Below are 17,964 nucleotides of genomic sequence, written 5' to 3'. Positions count from 1 at the left end.
TAGAAAGTAAAGCAAACCCCACGCGATAACCAACTATCAATAGTTAGCACATTTCTCCCCAGAAAGGATGGCAGAATTAAACTATTTTATTTATTTTTTAAATATTTATTTTATTTATTCCCTTTTGTTGCCCTTGTTGTTTTATTGTTGTAGTTATTGTTGGATAGGACAGAGAGAAATGGAGAGAGGAGGGGAAGACAGAGAGGAGAGAAAGATAGACACCTGCAGACCTGCTTCACCGCCTGTGAAGCGACTCCCCTGCAGGTGGGGAGCCGGGGTTCGAACCGGGATCCTTATGCCGGTACTTGTGCTTTGTGCCACTTGCGCTTAACCCGCTGCGCTACAGCCCGACTCTCAAACTATTTTTTAAAAAATATTTATTCCCTTTTGTTGCCCATGTCTTTTGTTATTGATGTTGTCGTTAAGACAGGACAGAGAGAAATGGAGAGAGGAGGGGAAGACAGAGAGGGGGAGAGAAAGACAGACACCTGCAGACCAGCTTCACCGCCTGTGAAGCGACTCCCCTGCAGGTGGGCAGCCAGAGGCTTGAACCAGGATGCTTACAGCAGTCCTTGCAAGGGAACACACATCTACGTGTGGTGCAGTGGGTAAGGCATCCAGCCCAGACTCTTTTTATTTTTATATTTTATTCTGTTATCTTTTTTGGATAGAGACAGCCAGAAATCAAGAGGGAAGGAGGTGATAGGGATACCTGCAGCCCTGCTTCACCTCTTACAAAGCTTACCCCTGCAGGTGGGGACTGGGGGCTTGAACATGGGTCTTTGTACACTGTAACATGTGCATTCAACCAGGTCACCACCACCACCCGGCTTCTACATTTATTTAACCAGCCCAGCTTAGCTCTGGCTTGTGGTGGTGCTGGGACTGAACCTGGGGCCTTGGAGCCTCAGGCATGAGTATCTTTTTGCAGAACCATTATGCTATCTACCTCCTCTTATTTTTTTTTAAAGCCAGAGGCCTACTTTGCTCTGGCTTATGGTGGTGCTGAGGACTGAACCTGGGGCCTTTGGTGCCTCTGGGGCATGACCATCTCTCCAGCCCTGAGTCCTTCTAGCCCCATTACGAACTAGTGGGGGCTGCTACCACTCTACACTCAGCAATAAACCAGAACAAGACAAAAGCCAAACCAGGGAGATGCTGACGACTGAGTTAGGGGCACAGCTTCCACAGGGCAACTCGCCCTCCTTCCTAGTCCTGCTCTCCTGAGCTCACCAGAGAGCAAGCGGCAGGGGTTCAAAACAGAAGGGCCAACAGGATCAGGGCACATCAGATCAAATCTTTTTTTTTAAATTATCTTTATTTTTTGGATAGAGACAGCCAGAAATCAACGGGTGCAGGGGAGACAAGAGAGAGACCTGCAGTACTGCTTCACTGCTCGTGAAGTTTTCCCCATGCAGGTGGAGACCAGGGGCTCGAACCCGGGTCCTTGTGCACTATAACATGTGCACCACCACCTGGCCCCAAGAGCAGATCTAAAGTTTGAGTTCAGGGGCCTCGTGGCGGCACACCTGATTGAGCCCGCATGCTACCTCGGGTAAGGAGCCAGGTTCAAGCCGCAGTCCTCGCCTTCCTGAGTGGGGAAGAAGCAGGGCTGCGGGTGTTTCTCTCCCTCCTCCCTTTTCCCTCTCAATTTACCCGTCTCTACCCAATAAAATACACAGTTGCAAAGGCTCATATTAAAAAATAAAAAGTTTATTTAACTCTGGAAATATAAATAAGGCAATACAATGACAAAAAGCGAACAAAACTTGACACGTCATACGCCCGGTCATCTCCAGGGACGACAGCATTTCACTAGTGAACACACAGAACAAACTCTGGCGTTCTCTGCTCTTCTCCCGGCTCTTAGCTGCCGGCACGTTTCTGGACGCCGGGTTCCCGAGGAAGTTCCCCGGCTAGCCCGGCACGGCACGGCACGGCACGGGGAGGCCGCAGGTGCTCTCTCAGGATGGGGGTGGGGGGCAGGGGCTCCCAACGCCACAGGCCCCGCCCCGTTTCCAGGGGACCACAGGAGGGTTCATAGACCTGGAGCGTGCTGCTCCTCTCTCTCTCCCGGACGCCGGCCGCCGGCTCTCTGGGTAGGAAGAGGGAGCCTGTGCATCAGGCCTGCTGGAGAAGGGTACCGAGCCTGCCCACCGCACAGCCCGGCACATTCACTGCACTTACCCAGCACCGAGCAAGGGAGGGAAGCCACCCGGCCCGCAAGCCACTCTGGACCGAGGCCCTCATAGCAGAGGCGAATCCAGGGCGCCGCGGCCAGTGACCCCAGTTCAGCTGGTCCTCTCCCGAAGACACACTCATCCAGATCCCCAGGTCCCTCTGGCCAGGACACAGCACGGAAGGAAAGTGGAGCTTCTGGGCCAGGCAACGCCACGTGGCGGTTAGAGCCTGAGGCTTAGTCCCCGCACGTGAAGACGAGGCTGGTGACAGCCTTGTAGGGTGCTCTCCTGGGCGCCTGAGCTAGGGCAGCTTAACTGCAGTTGCCCAGACGTCGTTGCTGGGGAGCGGCGGGAGGACCCAGCCTTGGGGAACGGAGCTGCCTTTGGGGTGGTCAGCGGGCACCAGGTACTGATCCCAGTCATGCCTTAAAGAAGACACACACAACAAGTGTCACTACTGCTGCTTCCTCCAAGCAAGGGGTCCAGCAAACGAATACGCTCCATCATTTTAAGACCTAGCTTTCCAGTGACTGAGACAGACAGACAGAACGCCACTACGGAGAACTTGCTCTCTGATCCACGCTCACAGCCAGCCCTCGTCCTTCCAGGGTCTGTGTCCACACATCTGTCTAGTTAGGAAGGTTTCCTCTAAGAGTCTCAAGAGGGGCTCTTGTGGTCTCGAGCTGACTGGCACATCCCCAGCTAAAACCCCACTGCTTCTTGCCCGCCCTCTCGCTGTAAATACGAGCCATTCTGTGGTCTGTGTTGGATAGGATCGTGTTTTTACTTTTCTGCGCCCCTCAGGTGTGGTGAAGTATGGCCACCACGCAAAGGCTGTGATACAGAGCAGAGAAGCTGTGTGTTACACGGGCTTTATCCAACACACATATTAAGTAAGGTCTCAAAAAAAGAAAAAGGGGAGACACTTCATAAGCGGTGAAGCAGGTCTGCAGGTGTCTTTCCCGTCTTCCCTTCCTATCTCCATTTCTCTCTGTCCTATCCAACAACGACTATAACAAAAAAACAAGGGCAACAAAAGAGAATAAATACCCAACAGCTGCAGCTTCAAGACGTGACTACCACAGTGAGAACCAGCTGTACACGTTAAGAGGCTAGAACTAACTACTAACTAAATACTTTTCCCAGAACACAAACGCGAGAGTGTGGCTGGGTGGCGGAACACCCGATTAAGTGCGCACATAGTACTAAGAACAAGGACTTGTGCAAGGATCCGGGCTTGAGGGGTAGCGCAACTTCAGGGAGTTTGCAAGAATCTCTAAAAGGATACACAGAATGCAAAATACCTTTGGGACGTGGAGGAATGTGTGTGGACTGACCTCTCGCCAGTTGAGCGAAGCAGGTTAAGTGTGCACATAGTACTAAGAACAAGGACTTGCGCAAGGATCCAGGCTCGAGGGGGAAGCAGGTCTCCCTCTGTCTCCCCTCCCCTCTCAATTTCTCTCTGTCCTGTCCAACAAAATGGAAAAAAATGGCCGCCAGGGGCAGTGGGATGGTGGTGCCAGCACCGAGCCCAGAGACTGCCCGCTGCAGTCGTTCACACCACGTTCTGAAGAGCCCTGGGCGCCAAGCAGATGCTCCGGGGAGACTGGGAACAACAATGTGTCCCCTGCGAGTAACCGAGTAACCGGCCATTCCCGTCTGTCACATCCCCGTCCTGGAGGAAACGAGACCCGCAGGGGGCAGGAAGCCGCCCTGCTCACTGGGATAGTGCGCTGCTTTGCCGTGTGCGACCTAGGTTTGAGCCTGTCCTCTATCAGGTTGAGGAGACACACGGACACACACACGCACACGACACAGGAAAGCCCCAATGACCACAGCCCTCTGTCAGCTGCTGTCTGGCCCCGAGGGAAAGGCGTGTGGAGACGCTCTGACCTTATCTGGATGAGCGCGGGCAGGGAGTGCTCGGCCTGGAGGTAGTACTGCTGGAAGGGCTGCAGGAGGTGAGCAAGCGGGAACTCATCTGGAAAGAAATGGGGGGCACCCTCAGGCCTGGAGTCCAGGGCCCCATGTGGGGCCAAGCTGTGACCCGAGCCCTGAGCCTTCTCCCCCACAGATGCCGCGTCCTGACAGCGCCCCGGGGCCCCTCCTCTCCAGGCTGAAGATGAGACTGTCTCCCCTTCCACTGGTCACAGAGGCACTTACCCGGGTCCCCGAATAACTTGGACTCGACGTCGCGCTTCTGAAGTAACAACTTCTCTTTTTCTTTCCTCTGCTGCTTTTCCAGTTCTCTTTTCCTCTCTTCCTCCTGTTCTCCTTCCAGCATCACCCTGAGGGCTCTCTCCTCCGCTTCGTACAGCTCAGAGCGTTTTTTAATAAGTTTTCTCAGTCGCTGAAGGTGCTGCTCGAAAGTCTGGTCTGCGGAGGCTGGAGGACAGACCCCTGGGGAGGGAGAGCTTGGTCCTTCACAGGGCCGCCCGCCACGCAGCCCAGGGTTTCCCGGTGCGGGTGCTGCCATATGGTGGCTAGAGGGCTCGAGCCAGGGTCCTCATACGCCCTTTCTCTCAATAAATAAAACCCTTAAAAGTTTATTATTATTTATTTATTTATTATTATTATTTTTTAACCAGAGCACTGTTCAGCTCTGGCTTATGGTGGTGCGGGGGATTGAACCTGGGACTCTGGAGCCTCAGGCATGAGAATCTGTTTTGCATAACCATTATGCTATCTACCCACCGCCCCTCTCCTTATTAATTTTTTAAAAGTTTTATTTTTAAAAGTATTTATTCTCTTTTTGTTGCCCTTGTTTTTAGTTGTTGTAATTATTATTATTATTGATGTCATCATTGTTGGATAGGGCAGAGATAAATGCAGAAAGGAGGGGAAGACAGAGAGGGGGAGAGAAAGACAGACACCTGCAGACCTGCTTCACCACTTGTGAAGCGACTCCCCTGGAGGTGGGCTCAAACCGGGATCCTTACACCGGTCCTTGCACTTTGCCCAAAAGTAGTTTTAAGGTTTTTATGTAAGGTTGAGAAGACAGCATAACAGCTACGCAAACGACTTCCATTCCCGAGGTTCTAAGCTCCCAGGTTCAATCCCCAGTACCCTAAGCCAGAGATGAGCAGGGCTCTGGCAAAAACTAAAAGAATGGGGCAGGGGAGGGGGGGGGGGAGGAGCAAAGCACAAGGACCAAGGATCCTGGTTTGAGCCCCCCCCCCCCCCAGCTCTGCACCTGCAGGGGAGTTGCTTCCCAGGCGGTGAAGCAGGTCTGCAGGTGTCTGTCTTTCCCTCCTCTCTCCATTTCTCTCTGCCCTATCCAACAATGGTGACATCAATAATTACAAGGGTAACAAAAGGGAATAAGTAAATAAATAAAATTAAAAAAAAAAAGGGGGCGGCTGGTGGCAAGGCTGGTTGAGTGCGTATGTTACGGTGCACAAAGACCCGGGTTCAAGTCCCCCAGTTCCTACCTGTAGGGAAAGTTGTGAGGGGTGCAGCAGGTCTGCAGGTGTCTCTCTCCCTGTTTCCTCCTTCCTCTTAATTTCTGGCTGTCTCTATCCCATAAATAGATAATTTAAAAAAATTAAAGAAAAGGAAAAAATAAAATAAGGGGGCCAGATGGTGGGGCACCCAGGTACACCTGTAGAGGGAAGCTTCACGGGTAGTGAAGCAGGTCTGCAGGTGTCTGTCTGTCTCCTCTCTCAATTTCTGTCTTATCACACACACAAAAAGGTAATTAGTTAATTAGTCTATTTTTAAAAATGAAAAATAGACACCAGAAACAGTGAATTCATTCTGCAAGCACCGAGTCCCAGCACTAACCCTGGTGGCAGAAAAATAAAGAAAAATAAGATAAAATTAAAAAGGAGGGGGCAGGCAGTGGTGCACCTGGTTAAACGCACACATTACAGTGTGCAAGGACCCAGGTTCAAGCCCCTAGTCCCCACCTGCAGGGGTCTCGGTCTCTCGTTCCCTATCTCTATCTACCCTCTCAATTTTTGTCTTTATTCAATAAAAGGTAGATAAAAAGATTTAAGGGAGCTGGGCAGGGGCGCACCTGGCCGAGAGCACAACCACCTGGGTTCAGGACCCGGGCCCCCACCTGCAGGGAGGAAGCTTCGCGGGTGGTGAGACAGGGCTGCAGGTGTTTCTCTATCTCTCTCCCTCCCTAGCCCCACCTTCCCTCGCAGTATATCTGCCTCTACCCAAAATAAGTGGGGGGAAGCATATTTAAAAATAAGAAATGAATTCTGGCACTGCACACGGGCAGGTAGAAGTCAGGAGGCAAGCAAGCTTCTTCCTTCTCAGCATCTCGGTTTGCTCTGGGGGCAGGACGCTCAGGCAGCAGAGGGAAGGAGGGTGGCGGCAGACCCGCCCTCCGGCTGGCTACCTACCTTTCCTGGCAGCGGCCTCTTTCCTGAGCTTCCTCAGCTTCTCCAAGGCGCGGAGAATGTCCACCATCCTCTTCGTGTCTGCCTTCTTCTTCCTCACTTCAGACAGGACGCCGTCTGCAGCGGCTTTCAGCTCCTGCTCCTGGAGGGGCAGCAGCGCCAGACGGGGCATTAGGAAGCGCTGCCTGGAGCCAGGGCCTGGCCCGCACGACCCCCACACTGGCCCAGCCAGGAGGCAGCCCCCTTCTGGTGGGACCACCCTCGTTCTTATTCTTTCTCTGGGTTTCCTAAGTGCGGCCCAAGGGACATCTGCACCCAACTACGTCTCTTTTGGGGCCGGGCGGTAGCGCAGTGGGTTAAGTGCACATGGTGCCAAACTCCAGGACGGCTTAAGGGTCCCGGTTCCAGCCCCCGGCTCCCCACCAGGCGGTGAAGCAGGTCTGCAGGTGTCTGTCTTTCTCTCCCCCTCTCTGTCTTCCCCTCCTCTCTCCATTTCTCTCTGTCCTATCCAACAACAACGACATCAATCACGACAATAACACTGCTCAGCTCTGGACTAAGCTGGTGTGTGTGTCGGGGGTGGAAACTGGCACCTGGGCGTCTCGAGCACACACACCTTCTGCAGCGCCACTGTGCTGCCTGCTGTTTCCGTAAGCCGGAGGGGCGGGGGAGCCACAAGCGCAGCTCCCCGGTAGCGACCACCCGGAGCAGCAGCCTGGCAGGGGCGCGGTGGGCCCGGCCCTGGACACCAAGCACCAGGCGTCCAGCTTAAGCCCTGGCACTGCCTGCGCCAGCCCGACACTCGTTCTCGCTCCTTCGTAAACACATTTTTCCTTCTACCCGCCTACAATAGGAGGGGATGGTGGGCAGCAGCATGGTTATGCAGAGAGACGCTCATGCCCGAGGCTCTTCAAGTCTCAGGTTCAACCCCCCACCCCCGCTCCATCAGCCAGAGCTGAGCAGCGCTCTGGTACTTAAAGAGAAAGGCGCGCACGTGGCGCAAAGCGCAAGGTTCCCGGTTCGAGCCCCCGGCTCCCCACCTGCAGGGGAGTCGCTTCCTAGGCCACGGTGAGGCAGGTCTGCAGGTGTCTGTCTTTCTCTCCCTCCTCTGTCTTCCCCGCCTGCCTCCATCTCTCTCCGTCCTATCCAACAACAACGGCATCAGTAACAACAACAATAATAATGACTACTACAATGAAACAACAAGGGCAACAAAAGCGAATACATTTAAAAGAAAGAGAGAGAGAGAGGAAGCCAGCTCGTGTCCCCTCTCGAAGGCCCCAGTGCAGCCCTGGCTCGGCGTCCAGGTGACCGGGGCCGGGCCCCCCAGCCCCGCGGCTCACCCGCTTCTTCTCCTCCACCTCCTGCACGCACTTGACCCTCCAGCGGTCGATCTCCCGCTCGCGCTCCGCCGCCCGCGCCGCCCAGGCCTCCCGCTCGGCCTCCCGCTCCCGGGCCCGCTCGCGCAGCCGCAGCCGCCGGCGCCGCACCCGCTGCAGCCGGCGCCGCGCCTCGCCCAGGTAGGCCGCCTGGCTCAGCAGCTGCAGGCGCCCGGCCAGCTCGGCGCGCAGCGGGGCGGCCTCGGCGTGCAGCCGCGTCCAGGCGGCGCCGTCGGCCTCCGCGTCCCGCAGGGCCCGGCCCAGCCCGCGCAGCCGCCGCACCAGCCGCAGGGCCCCGCGCAGCTCGGCGCGCACCTCGCCCAGGCTGGGTCCCGCGGGGCCGCGGGGAGGCCCGGGGCCGCCCGCCCGCCGCCGGGCTCCGAACACGGCCTCCAGCCACTGCCGGTCGCGCAGGCGCTGCAGGGCCGCGTCCCCCAGCGCGTCGGGCGGCGGCGGCGGCGGCGGCGCGTCAGGCCAGCGCGGGCTCCAGGGCGGCCCCGGGGCCGGGGGCGGCGGCCGCGAGCGCTCGGCGGCGTCGGTGCCCGGGAAGGGCCGGCACTGAGGCGGCGGCAGTGGCGGCGGGGGCACCGGGAAGAAGCCGCCGCCGTTGCCTCCGCCGCGGGAGGCCTCGGCGGGTACCCGGGGCTGCAGGGCCGCCGGGGGTTGGAGGAACGGGCCCGGGGCCACCGGGAAGGGGCCGGGCCGCTGGGGCAGAGGCAGCTCGAAGGTGGAGGAGGGCAGCGGCGGGGGCGGGCATCCGAAGGGAGCTGGGGGCGGCTGCTGCTGGGGCGATGGGCCGGGGCGAGCAGGGGCGAAGAAGGGCGGCAGAGACATGGCCACAAACGAGGGCTCACTAATGGAGACTGGAGGGTGGGGAGGGGCGGGAGACTATATATATATATATATATATATACCTCCTGGGGGAAGTGACGTGTTACACGCGCGACACCCTGCCCCAGAACCCTGTGCGCGAGGGCGGGCCTTTAGCCCTGATTCAGCAACTCCCGAGGGAGGTTCCGGGGGCGGGGCTTAAAGCTGTCACTCAACGCAACTGACAGATCCAGCGACTGCCCCCGTGAAGCGCGCCAGTCAACTCATTCATGCAACTGCCCACAAGCCTCTGGCATCAAGAAACTAGTAGGGGCCCAGGTGGTGGCGCACCTGGTTAAGTGTACATATTACAACGCACAAGGATCTCGGTACAAGCCCCTGGCAGTGACATACTGGCTGAAGACTACAGTGAGATGTGCAAGGATCCGCTCAAGGATCGTGGTTTGAGCCCCTACCTGCAGGGATATATATATATTAAATTTTATTTTTTTGAGGGATATGCAGAGAGAGAGAAACACCAGAGCACTCCTCAGCTTTGGTTTATGGTGGTGCGGGGGATTGAACCTGGGATTTAGGAACCTCAGGCATGAGAGTCTGCTGGCATAACCATTATGCTGTCTCCCCTGTCCCCCCCCCCCCTTTTTTTTTTAACCAGAGCCCTGCTCAGCTCTGGCTTATGGTGGTGCAGGGGATTAATCCTGGAAATTTTGGAGCCTCAAGCATGTAAGGCTTTTTGCAGAACCATTATGGTATCTCTACAGCCATAATACAAATGTTTATAAACACTTTTTTTTATTGTAGAATCTACCAGTGAATAAAGTTTTTTTAAAGGGGGCTCCTCCAAGAGTCTGTTTGTATAACCATTATGCTGTCTCCCCTGGTCCCCCCCCCCCTTTTTTTTTTTTACCAGAGCCCTGCTCAGCTCTGGCTTATGGTGTTGCATGGGATTAATCCTGGAAACTTTGGTGCCTCAAGCATGTAAGGCTTTTTGCAGAACCATTATGGTAGCTCTACAGCCATAATACAAATGTTTACAAACACTTTTTTTATTGTAGAATCTACCAGTGAATAAAGTTTTTTTAAAGGGGGCTCCTCCAATTTATTTAGTTTTTATCTGGGTTTTCACTGCTCCAGGTCAACTCCCCCCCACAGACACATACACAATTCTTCATCCAGGGCTGTGTGGGCCAGGGGTCAAGGCTGCCCTGGCACAGAGCACAGCATGCAGGTCCCACCACGAGAGCTGATGGCAGGGAGCTGAAGTGCCCAGGACCAGTCTGTCACCAGAAGGAGCAGCTCCTGGCGCCTGTGTCCTTCTACAAGTCACAGTGTGCACGGACAGGCCACCCGGCTCCTGTTCAGTCCTCTTGTTTATTCAAGTGCCCATACATGAGCTCCGAGAGGCAGATCGGGGCTGTACTCCTCTGTGTGCTTTAACAACACCGATTCAGCTCTGTTAACAACTCCCAAAGGCAGCTGTACACTGTCGAGACTAAAATGTCACCCAGTGCATTCCTGCCGTTTATTCAGAAGCCACTCCAAGCTTCTCTACAAAGAGGACAATATTGATGGTCTAAGAGAAAGAGAAGGAAAGTTGCAGTGTGCAAGGTGTCCTGGGGAGAACTGTTACCATTTCGAGGAAAACTAAGAAGGCAGCCAGGCTCAGTCCAGATGGGCATTTCTGTCTGACCTTAGCCAGTCATCGCCCATCGACAACGTATCACCGAATCCAATCTTCATCAACAAGATTTAGTATCTGCTAACAGCTTAAAGTGATTTCCCTAAGAAAACTCAAGAGCCTATAAACCAAAAGATGAAGAGGAGTATGAACTGTACTGACTTAAGCAATTTCAGCCAAGGCTAAATAAACTAAATGAATACAGACATTTCTATCAACAGGACAGAAATCAAGAAAAAAGCTCACAAGGTGCCCAGAGTATGAGGTCACAAGAAGCACCTGTCATTTTTAGGCTCTCCACTCTTCTGTTTCATTTTGTTAACAGTGGTTAACAACATGCTGGTGTGGACATATTTCTGTTTTCTTAAATGTTTTATAAGCCAAAGGAAGATCTAGCACCAAAAGCCAAGCTCTGTGCTCTAGGCCAATGCACAACCCTAGGGCGTTGGATCAGTTCCGAGCAGGGCAGCTGGGACTGAAGCTGTGCCATCTTTAGGCTGTGCTGGGCGGCGACAAAGGTCGAGCTCACAGCCGGAGCCCAGGTCTCCACATGGGAGGATGTCACGGCACTGGAGGAAGCACTGGTGCTGCGGTGCCTCTGAAGGAAAAAGTGGCCCAGAAGCAGAGAAACTGTGCATGGGTGAGGTCCAGGTTCTACAAAATTAAAAGACATAGGTAGGTAGGTAGGTAGGTAGGTGGTCTCTTCCTGGAGAGTTAAGGCTGACTTAATTGCGTCTGCTCATTCACAGCACTAAAATGGCCGCAGGGAGCCAAATCAGAGCGTCAGACAGAAACTGAGCCTTTCACAGTCCCGGCTGGGAAGTTAGTGTCACACGTTAGCAGAGAATACTAAGAATTCAGCCAAATAAAAAAAATAGATATGGTTTCTCATGATGCTTTTCCATAAAACTGTTGACTGCCTTGACTCTACCCGTTCAAATTTTACAAATGAATAAAAGCCTTGTAATTTCCATAACAATTATGGGTAGAAAAATATTCAACTAAAGCATTGTACCCCAAATTTCCATTTTAAAGAATTTATTTTCCCATTTTTCGAGTAACATTATTGTAAAATCCAGTTACTGTAATACCTGCACTGCTTAAAAGAACTCCCAAGAATTGTGTTAACGCAGACATTTGTAAAAACTGAACCAAAATAGTGTACATTTCTCTCTGAACAATGTGTCATTAAAGTCCACGTACTGTCCTTCTCTGGATAAATCAATGTGATGCCATGTCAGGTGCGCGACCTGACTTTTCTCCTAGAGGCTTCTGGCCATGCAGATACCCAGTGCTTTAATGTCAGACTGTAGAGAATTACAATCGGAAACGGGAGAAGGAAAGCGCCTAATACAGAGGACAGAAGCTGGGCGGTTCAGCTGTTGGCGGCATCGGCCTGGCGGGGCCACCCCTCCTCTTCAACACCTGAGTCATAGTCCTCCTCAGAGGAGTCTTTCGCTGGGGCCCTATAATGAGAACGTATTTGTTTTGGGAAAAAGAAATTAGGGTCAGCCTGGTTTCTAAACTTGAATAAACTACCCACCTAGCTAGAAATGCCACATAAAGAAAATACTGGGCTGGGAAGACAGCGTGCTGGTTATGGAAGACTCCTGCCTGAGGTTCTGAGGTTCCAGGTTCAATCCCCAGCACCACCATCAACCAGAGCTGAGCAGGGCTCTGGAGTGGGGAGGGTTGGGGCTGGGAGAGAAAAGAACATATTCAGGGCCCCTTAAATACTGAGGTCACCTAAGGGTCAGGAGGTAGATTGGCTGAACACCGCAGGGGCCTGTGGACGGTGGGGCAGTGCTGAGCTGTTTTCCCCACCCTCCCTTCCTTTGTTCAACATTTTAAAAATTATTTTTTATTTTAGAGACAGGGAAATGAAGAGGGAGAGACGCCTGCATCACTGCTTCATCACTTGTGAAGCTTTCCCCCTGCAGGTGGGGAGAGGGGGCTTGAACCCAGGTCCGCGCACTGTAATGCTTCTCACTTAAGTACCAGACCAATGCTCAGATCTCACTTATGGTGGTGCTGGAATTGAACCCGGGACCCTGGAGCCTCAGGCATGGAAGTACTTTGCACAACCTTTATGTTGTCTCCTTGGTTCTCTCTGTCTCTTCCCTTCTCTCTCTCTCTCTCTCTCTCTCTCTCTATATATATATATATATATATATATAAAGAACAAATCAGGAGTCGGGCGGTAGCGCAGCGGGTTAAGCACAGGTGGTGCAAAGCACAAGGACCGGTGTAAGGATCCCGGTGCGAGCCCCCGGCTCCCCACCTGCAGGGGAGTCGCTTCACAGACAGTGAAGCAGGTCTGCAGGTGTCTGTCTTTCTCTCCCCCGTCTTTCCTTCCTCTCTCCACTTCTCTCTGTCCTATCCAACAACAATGACATCAATAACAACTACAGCAGTAAAACAACAAGGGCAACAAAAGGGAATAAATAAATAAAAATTAAAAAAAAATCATCCCCTCCACCGCCACCCCCAACACACACAGAAAATTGGGCCGGGGAGGTTCCTTTGCAGCATCACATTCACAAAATTCTGGGTTCAGTCCTCAGTACTTCAAAGGAAGGGGAAAGGGGAGAGAGGAAGGGAAGGGAAGAAAAAATTTGTTCAGCGGAGAAACATGGAAAGCAGCAGCGTAGAGGTGGTACACTGGGCGGTGTTGGGCACTCAGACATGAGGTCCAGAGTTCAGCCCCCAGCATCCCATGTACCAGAGTGATGCCCTGATCCTCTCTTGTTCATAAGTAAATCTTTTAACAGTAATTAATGAGACACCAGTCCTGCTCGGCTCTGGCTGATGGTGGTGCTGGGGATCGAACCTGGGTTCTCAGTGCCTCCAAAGTCCCTGCGTCCCTGTAAGCCAGAGCTGACCAGTACTCTGATAAAAACGAAAAGAATCCTATCATTCATAGGCATGACTGATAAAAATAAAGCATGAATTCCTGAGTTTAAGCCCCAGCATCATGTGTGCCAAAGTGAGACTCCCTATTTTCTCTCTCCTCTTTGTCATTAATAAATACATTGACAAACAAGCTCATCTTGTGGTCTGGGGGGTGGCGCAGTGGATAAAGCACTGGACTCCTATGCATAAGGTCTTGAGTGCAATCCTCAGCAGCATGTGTGGTTCTTTCTCTCTCTCTCGTTCCGCCTATCTCTCTCAGTAATAAATAAAATCTTTAATAATAATAATAGTAATAATAACCAAAAAACAAAGAAGCTCATCACGGCCTTCAGATTGTGCTAGTCTGATTTTACCGGATGTATCCTGGTTCCTTTTTTCCTTCTACGACTTCTTTGTCAACCTCCACGCACACAATGTCAGAGTTAGGGACTTCGAACATTGGTTCTAGTAACAGCTTTTCCTAGAGAGAGAGAAAGCAGTGAGTCACGTGGAATAAGTTCGTTCACACTCAAAACAGCTGCGCTCCACAGACCATCCATCCAGTCCAGCCACAGAGCAAACACTGCTGCTTCTAATCAGGAACAGAGCCCCAAGAAAGCCGACAGCAGAGCGCTTGCCTTCATGTCCCAAGTCCGCAGGGCTGCCCACTTAGTCAGCACACACAGGGAAAGGCTGCGTTCTCAGTTCCCGGTGTCAGCCAGGGCATCCCTCGCATTTTTCTATAGCCAAAGAGTTCGAGAATCGGGCGGTAGCGCAGCGGGTAAGCGCAGGTGGCACAAAGCGCAAGGACCTGCGTAAGGATCCCAGTTCCAGCCCCCCAGCTCCCCACCTGCAGGGGAGTCACTTTATAAGTGGTGAAGCAGGTCTGCAGATGTCTGTCTTTCTCTTCCCCTCTCTGTCTTCCCCTCCTCTCTCCATTTCTCTGTCCTATCCAGCTACGATGACATCAATAACAACAACAATAACTATAACAATAAAAAACAAGGGCAACAAAAGGGAAAATATTAAAAAATAATAATAATAATAAAAGAGTTCAACTGGTACCTTTATGTCAAAAATGATTTCATCTAACTCATTTTTTTTTTCTAGGGAGGGTGAGAGGCCTGAAATCTCTACCCTGCAATGAGGGCTCTGGGAGCTTGAACCCAGGTTCATGTACACTGTACTGTGAGCCCTTAACCAGGTGCACCACTGCCTGGCTCCCTCATCAAAATCATCAGCCACACTTCCCAACAAGCCTTGCAGTGCTGCGGTCTTAAACAAAGATAGTTCTGCTTCCAGGCCACTGGGTTCTGCTTCCTCTAAAGGATGGACTGCCTAAGCCACACCCAATTTCCCAGAGGATGCCAGCCAGCCAGCCTTTCTGTTTGCCGGCTTGTGAAGATGCTGGTGTTCAGTGACACTCAGAGTCGGGCTTCATGAGAGAGCATCGACTCCAGTGTGATGGGTGTGTAGTTTCCATCAAAATGTCCCCGAGATGGAAGTTGTATTCCAGAGTGAAATCCTTCAAAGAGAGTGGGGAGGTGTGTTTGCTCTAGGAGTGGGAGGGAAAGTCACCCTCTCTGCAGGCAGACACGGGGGCTGGGAGACTAAGGCAAGCAGTGGGCGGCAGCTGGGAAAACGCCGCTTCTCTAAGATTTGCAGAGGGAAAAATGAGCTCACGCCATACTAGAAAGTTTAGGGTCGTTTTTGTGAAATAGCACACCTACCATTATGGAACGAAGGCCGCGGGCTCCAGTTTTTCGTTCTAGTGCCAACCTGGCAATGGCCTTTAGAGCATCCTCGGTGACATTCAGCTCACACTGTGACACAGTCAAGAGAAGCAAGAATTAGGGACTGCCTGCATTTTCCTACTACACCCCAACACCATCCACCCCCACTGCTGGTGCTATGTACAGCAAAAAGGCACACATGCTCTCACTTTACGGATAAAGCGCTAACTACAGGGACTCAGAGATACTCCGAGACGCAGGACCAGGGTCTTGTCTTGCTAACTGACTGGATATGTGGAGCCTGAGCGGCCTTCGGGTGTCCAGCCCTACAGAAGCTGATCAAGTGTACAAGGTGTACACAGTGTGTTACAACCAATACTCAAGAATAGCATATCAGGGTCTGGGCAGTGGTGCGCTGGGTTAAGGGCATATAGCATGAATCACAAGGACCTGTGCGAGGATCCTGGTTCAAGCCCCTGGCTCTCCCTCTTCAGGGAGGATGCTTCCCAAGTGGTGAAGCATGTCTACAGGTGTCTTTCTCTCTCCCTCTCCCTTCCCCCTCAATTTCTATCCTTAAAAAAAAAAAAAAAGATAGCTTCTAGGAGCAGTGGATTTGTAGTGCAGGCACTAAGCCCCAGCAATAACCCTGGAGGCAAAAAAAAAAAAAAAAAAAGAGGGAGAATAGAAGAGTATCATGGAGTGGTCCAAGAGGTCCTGAGTTCAATCCCTGGCAGCATATGTACCAGAGTGATGTCTGGTTCTTCCTCTCCTACTTTTCTCACTAATAAATATATAAAATCTTTTTAAAAATTAATCAAAACAAAATAATATCAAAGTTGGAAGGGCAATCCTGTCTCTGCCTTGCCAATATATTTAATTTTGAGTTCTAGCTATTTAAGTTTGGTCACTATTTTTGTTTAGGTGTTTGCCTCTGAAGCTTTGAGCCTGCACAACTGCACTGCTACTGGCAGATTCCCCCAAGCCCAGCCCCCAGTAGAGGGCGGGAGAGAAGAGACACCTCCCCGCTATCCTAGAGGCTTCCCCTTCCCAGGGTGTCCTCAGGTGCTGCCTGCTGCTTAAACCCTAGTCCTCAGATGGTAAAGTGTGAGTGTGTGCTGAGCTACAGCACTGCCCTCTGGGCTTTATTATCAGACAGAGAGAGAGAGAGAGAGAGAGAGAGAGAGAGAGAGGGAGGGAGGGGAGAGAGAATATGTGCGCTTAGCGCTCCAAGTTCTTCTAAATGTCTAATGTAACACCGGGCTCCTTCCCTGATTCCTAGATCCACATTTAGTGGTTCCAGAAGAGAAGACTGCTTTTCATTTTTTTTCAAGTCAATCTGTGCAATATTTCAATAGAACAACAACAAAGAAAGAAAAGCAAAGAAAAACCAAAAAGACAAACAAACTAAACCAATGAATCAAAGAAGAAAAACAAGTCTCACCTTATCCATGCTAAACAAGGCCTGGTACTGCGGAATCACAGCGTTTCGTGGCTCGGTCAGTATCTGGACAAGCGTCTTCTCGTCCAGACTGTGCAGAGGCACCACCACGGGCAGGCGGCCCACAAACTCAGGGATCATGCCGAACTCAATGAGGTCTCTGGCTTCCACGTGGCGTAGCAGCCTGTCTTTCTCCTCAATGTCTTGCTGAGTATTTGACTCTCCACTGCGATTGGCGAGATCGGCAGCAGCCGCAGCCCGTCTGCCTTTCCCCAGGTTAGACGGGGCTCCGAACCCAAGATACTGCCGGAGAAAGGAGGATGACACTCAGAGCAGAGTCGAGCTGTGTTGGCCTGGGCGCTCTGCATGCGCCAGCCATCTCACGCCATCTTCGTAAGAGAGGCGAGTTTGATGTTCATCTCCATTTTACAAGAACTGGGCTTGGAGAGAGTGAGCTCCATAACCAAACTCCCCTCGCTGAATGCGGTAACGTCTTTGTAGCCTCCAATGCTCGCCAGCCTGGTGCCCTCAGGAAAACTCACCTTCTCATTTTTCCTCCTGCTGATGATTCTGTCTAGACCACTGAAAGCACCAGATGCAACAAAAAGGACATTCGTTGTGTCAACTTGTACCGTTTCTCCACGTAGTTTGCGAGAATTCTTTTCTGGGACGTTGACTATTGTGCCTTCTAATAGTTTCAGTAAGCCCTAAATAGAAAATGAGTGATTTTATAGCATCGCCACATGTTACTTCATGTTACTTTAGATAATGGGGTTGGATGGGGAAATGATAATGTGGTTATGGTGGTTATGGTCAACATGACTAAAGAAAGCTCCCACATACATATCTGTCTCCAGTATGGCGATTTAACACACGTCAGGTATTTACTTGGAGACATTAGGATGCCTCGTACATTTAGGAAGAGCCAACTGGTGAGGGTGTTCCTAATGGTCTGAGTGTAATTCTGACGTAAAGACAGAGTTATGACCATGAAGTGATTGGTTCCCGGCTGTGGCAGAACAATCCAAACTGAAAAGACAAGGTTTGCCTTTCTTGTAAATTAAATTAAAATGTTACTCCCAGTGTCAAAACTTTGAGGACATCTATACTTCAAGGTAAACTTATTGAAAGAAAAAAAAAATGCAGCACAGGTATGCCCGTGTGCCTCTCTGTCTCGGTAGTCTCCCTTCTCCTCTGCTTTATATCATGAGGAGTCACTGGCAAAGGCTGTCACATAATGATTCCTAGATCATTATGACTTCAACTACGACTCCACAAGGAATCCTATTTTCTTTCTTTCTTTCTTTTTTCTTTCTTTCTTTTACCCTGTTGATAGGGTAGATCTTTTATTTTTATTATTATTACTATTTTTTTAACCAGAGCTCTGCTCAACTCTGGCTTCTGATGGTGCGGGGGATTGAACCTGAGACTTTGGAGCCTCAGGCATGAGAGTCTCTTTGCGTAACCACTATGCTGTCTAC

At 51.7% G+C, this 17,964-nt stretch overlaps 2 protein-coding genes across 5 annotated transcripts in view; both read right to left on the bottom strand.

Moving 5' to 3' along the window:
• Nucleotides 1-1,690: 1,690 nt before the first annotated feature.
• Nucleotides 1,691-8,776, bottom strand: PDCD7 (programmed cell death 7). 2 transcript variants are annotated; one of them, XR_009545253.1, is made up of 6 exons: nt 7,876-8,776; nt 6,536-6,674; nt 4,344-4,580; nt 4,074-4,161; nt 2,188-2,605; nt 1,691-2,095 (listed from the first exon to the last, which is right to left on the bottom strand). XR_009545253.1 is itself a non-coding variant. In XM_060174295.1 (5 exons), the coding sequence occupies exons 1-5, from the start codon at nt 8,743-8,745 to the stop codon at nt 2,482-2,484; spliced, it is 1,458 nt and encodes a 485-aa protein (XP_060030278.1). In that variant the 5' UTR covers nt 8,746-8,776; the 3' UTR covers nt 1,691-2,481. The 2 variants fall into 2 exon arrangements, 1 of the variants encoding a protein (XP_060030278.1); XM_060174295.1 differs by having other exon boundaries at nt 1,691-2,605.
• A 994-nt stretch (nt 8,777-9,770) lies between these two features.
• Nucleotides 9,771-17,964, bottom strand: part of CLPX (caseinolytic mitochondrial matrix peptidase chaperone subunit X) — a 32,657-nt gene continuing 24,463 nt past the window's right edge. Inside the window, exons 10-14 of one of the 3 annotated variants that reach the window (XM_060174309.1) lie at nt 17,026-17,190; nt 16,487-16,786; nt 15,043-15,135; nt 13,687-13,793; nt 9,771-10,315 (exon numbers count right to left, since the gene is read on the bottom strand). In XM_060174309.1, the coding sequence (XP_060030292.1) occupies nt 10,291-10,315; nt 13,687-13,793; nt 15,043-15,135; nt 16,487-16,786; nt 17,026-17,190 (690 nt within the window). In that variant the 3' untranslated portion in view covers nt 9,771-10,290. Of the gene's footprint in view, nt 10,316-11,441; nt 11,887-13,633; nt 13,794-15,042; nt 15,136-16,486; nt 16,787-17,025; nt 17,191-17,964 lie in introns of those variants that run through there. The other 2 variants (XM_060174311.1, XM_007532353.3) reach the window with 2 other exon arrangements.

This window comes from Erinaceus europaeus, chromosome 16, assembly GCF_950295315.1.
Source record: "Erinaceus europaeus chromosome 16, mEriEur2.1, whole genome shotgun sequence".
In the NCBI taxonomy this organism is placed as follows: Eukaryota; Metazoa; Chordata; class Mammalia; order Eulipotyphla; family Erinaceidae; genus Erinaceus; species Erinaceus europaeus.
The sequence above is the reverse complement of the archived record's forward strand: the minus strand, read 5'-3'. Positions and strand labels throughout refer to the sequence as shown.

Excerpts from the sequence above, each read along its gene's own strand:
- PDCD7 (XM_060174295.1), bottom strand. The coding sequence starts at position 8,745 with ATGTCTCTGCCGCCCTTCTTCGCCCCTGCTCGCCCCGGCCCATCGCCC. Across the intron at positions 6,675-7,875 it reads AGGTGGAGGAGAAGAAGCGG|GAGCAGGAGCTGAAAGCCGC; the intron begins GTGAGCCGCGGG and ends CTGCCCCTCCAG. Across the intron at positions 4,581-6,535 it reads AGAGGCCGCTGCCAGGAAAG|GGGTCTGTCCTCCAGCCTCC; the intron begins GTAGGTAGCCAG and ends CTCCCTCCCCAG.